The sequence below is a fragment of the Tupaia chinensis genome, unplaced genomic scaffold (assembly GCF_000334495.1).
Source record: "Tupaia chinensis unplaced genomic scaffold, TupChi_1.0 Scaffold000484_1, whole genome shotgun sequence".
Taxonomy (NCBI): Eukaryota; Metazoa; Chordata; class Mammalia; order Scandentia; family Tupaiidae; genus Tupaia; species Tupaia belangeri.
The window spans coordinates 19,976-23,281 of record NW_006159996.1 but is presented as its reverse complement, the minus strand read 5'-3'; the positions used below and the strand labels follow the sequence as shown (position 1 = coordinate 23,281).

The 3,306-nt window shown below is 40.2% G+C and overlaps 1 protein-coding gene across 2 annotated transcripts in view; it reads left to right on the top strand.

The window, feature by feature from the left end:
* Positions 1-953, top strand: part of LOC102484648 (nucleotide exchange factor SIL1) — a gene marked incomplete at its 3' end in the record, with an annotated part of 195,496 nt that extends 194,543 nt beyond the window's left edge. For both annotated transcript variants that reach the window (XM_014590816.2, XM_014590815.2), the window contains 1 exon segment: positions 832-953. In XM_014590816.2, coding sequence (XP_014446302.1) covers positions 832-953 — 122 coding nt within the window.
* Between the last annotated feature and the right edge of the window lie 2,353 nt (positions 954-3,306).

The window sequence follows — 3,306 nt, the reverse complement described above, 5'->3', positions numbered from 1 at the left end:
CTCCATTCTCCTCTCGGGATCTTGGGCACGCACGCACACGCGCCCGGCGTGAGTTTTAAGCCACCGGGTCCAGGACACGAACCGCGGTCGACTACGTGGGAATCCAGCGACATAGCCTTTACGCTAACTGCTGGTTCCCTATAGTAGAACTTTTATTTGATGATAGAAATCTTCTGCATTTTATAACATGTAGCCACCAGCACCTAAACTAAAGCATTTGGGAGAGTGACTTTTGTGTAGATTTTATCACGAATGTCTTCAGATTCAGCCAACCTTGTAGGAAGAGAAGGGTGCTATTACTTCTTTTCTCCTAGCACTGTCACAGCATTCCTTCTCTACCCTTTCCCACTGTCCCCTATCAACAGGGCTCCTTTCATAGGTCCTAGTTTCTAACTTAAAATCAGCTTTTTAAAAATATCTTCTGTCTTCACTGCTCCTAATTGGTTTGGACATCAACAGGAACCATGACACCATTTAGTATGGTGATGACGCCAGATGCTTTGTGTTAACAGCTTGTACATTAGAAGTAAGCTTTGTGACTCATTACGATATTAGAATTTTTGAGGACGTTTGGCATAAGTAATAGCTAGGTGCCATTTCCGCTGATTTCCACACAGGTGCTCATCAAGTATGTTAGATAAATAAGATGTTCTTAAATTTAAGATTATTTAAATTTTTAGTTTGTTTTTCATACCCTTTTGTATTAGTCAAAAAGGCCACTGTTTTTTACTTGGCTTTTAAATTGATTTTAGATAGTCACCAAAGGAAGGCTATAGAAGAGCTCTTCTTGTCCTGATGGCTGGTCTATACTAAGCAGTACTTTTGTTGCAGATGGATAATGCTCAGGATCTGCTTTCCTTCGGTGGCCTTCAGGTGGTGATCAATGGACTGAACAGCACAGAGCCCTTGGTAAAGGAGTATGCTGCATTTGTGCTGGGGGCTGCCTTTTCCAGGTGAGCATCTTGGACGGACATCCCATTGACCAGGATTATTTTGTCTATTGGCTTGGAAGAAGGTTTACTTGAACTTGTACAATATCTACCCATGTTTCAGCATAATTCTACTAAAACAAGAGTAAGATTCTACCCTTACTCCAAGTAGATATGAATTTTCCCCTAATTTATCACCATCTCTATGACTCTCTATTCCTTCTGTCTCAGATAGATGGACATTTGAGAGCACATCTTAGGTTACATTTGCTGTTTTGTTTAAAGCTAATAAAAGACCAACCATAGATATTAAAGAAGGAGAGGAATAAACTCTAAGAGTTGATCCTTTTGGCAGTAAAGCTAATTCTGGTGATAAATAAATGATCAGCCTGACCAAAGAAAGCCTTTTGGGGGGAATATGTCTTTTACTAGTTGTCTAGAACCAATCAACATGCAGTCAAGTTATCACCCTCTCTGGGATGGGAATTCTTCACAATTTCCATTAGTCTGGCTTGTGCTAGAAGATTGATCAGGCAAGAGGAGTGGGTATGCAGCATCTTGAAAGAGTAGCTGCAGAAAGATATGTGGGCACCACATCCTTATACTCATCCTGAAAAACGTCAGGATGTCTTCATGCTGCACGTGATCCATTGGAACACTGTAGTTCCTCCCAGTTTTGAAAATCTCTTCCCAGGGCCATTTGTGCATCTAAAACAGGAAAAGATTCTGATTCTGCTACTAGGGCATGGGTGTGGCTATTAGGGTCTGCTTGCCTTGCTTAGATCCAGAGGTTGTGATGTTGCAGGAGAAAGATTATTTTGAACGTATTTGTCATTATTCGTTATAAGCTTTGTTTTAAAAAGATTTCCTTTGCCTTTTTTCTGTGTTTATTTAATAGAATCTCAGTCTGATGCCCTGTCTTTCTTAAAGGATTTAGCATCTTTTTTTAATAACCTGAGAGGCAGTGCCAGAGTGGGGAAGGTGGGAAGAATTGTTCCAGGAGGAAAGGCTCAGAGCACAGCACAGGCTGCCGGCCTTTGTTTCCCTTGGCCTTTGTTTCCCTTGTCACAACTCTGGTTTGATCTTCAAGCCCTGATTGTCCTGTGGTGGTTGTTGGCAAGGCTCGGGCCTCCAGGGCAACTCCACCTACTTAGTATCACCTCCCAGAGCCAGAGTCTCCCAAGAAACCCAGGGAGGTCTCTTCCTGTATTGCCACTGAAAAGGAGGAGAATCTGCGTTATGATTGGCACTTGCAGTTTCAGTCCAGGATCTTAGCGGCATAAGACTTTAAAGACTTGGAAACTTAATAAGGCATACTTTTTGCTCCTTAAGCCAGAAAAGAATGAAATCAAACATCAGTATTTTCTTTCTCCAGAATCTTTTTGGAAATCTTTGCCTTGTTCTCAGATACTTTCTTTCTGTCTTTGATATGAACAGATTACCCCATATATCTCTTGTTGTTACTTCTAGAAATGCATTTTTAGGAGGAGACTTGTAGTATATTCATGACTCATCTTAGTTAATGGGGACTAAGTAAGTAATTTGCACTGGGCCTGATTTTAACAGATCATAACTCACCAAGAGATTGTCCTAATAGGTGGTATTACTAGGACTTTTCTGTGATTATATTAGTGTAAGACCATGTTAGCATTTATACAGCATCCCTAAAATTTAGATAGCGATAAATATAAAATATTGCAATTTAACGTTTAGGTGGGAAGCAAACTGCTGTATTCAGAATGTTCTAGCTGGATTCTGATGGCTCACTAGAGGGCTGTTAGAGTGACAGCATGGTATGGCGCCAGAGCTTTCTGACGCCAACAGCAGGCTCCCAAACACCATGAAAATGTCAATGTTTTATGCAAAGAAGAACTTAATGCAAAGTAAGAATATATCTTTGTAGAGAGGCAAGTTTCAGTTGTCTGGTCTGATATTCATTATTTACTCTTAATATCCAAGTATTGGCTCTGTACCTCCCTAATTTCTCTCAGTGTACAGATATGTGCACACAGTAATTACATGAGGTTGCTCTTTATCAGGAGGGCATTCAAGGGGTAGTGAGCACTCTGAAATTATGGAGTTCCATGACTGGGGTATTACCTAAAGGTCATTCTTTCTGGATTTTTGCTGATGTGCAAAACTCAGTCTGTCTAGATGTTTGAGTATTTCAGAGGAGTAAGCAGACCGCTGGACCTAAAAATCAGAAAATCTAGACTGAAATCCAATTTGTACTATTTTCTATGTGTGTACTCATGGACAACCTTTCTAAGCTTCACCTTTTTCATTTGCTAATAAGAAACAGTACTAGGTGTCCCATGTGTTTCATAAAGTTGAATGACTATTGAATAATGTGGTATTCAATAATTCTTATGAAAGT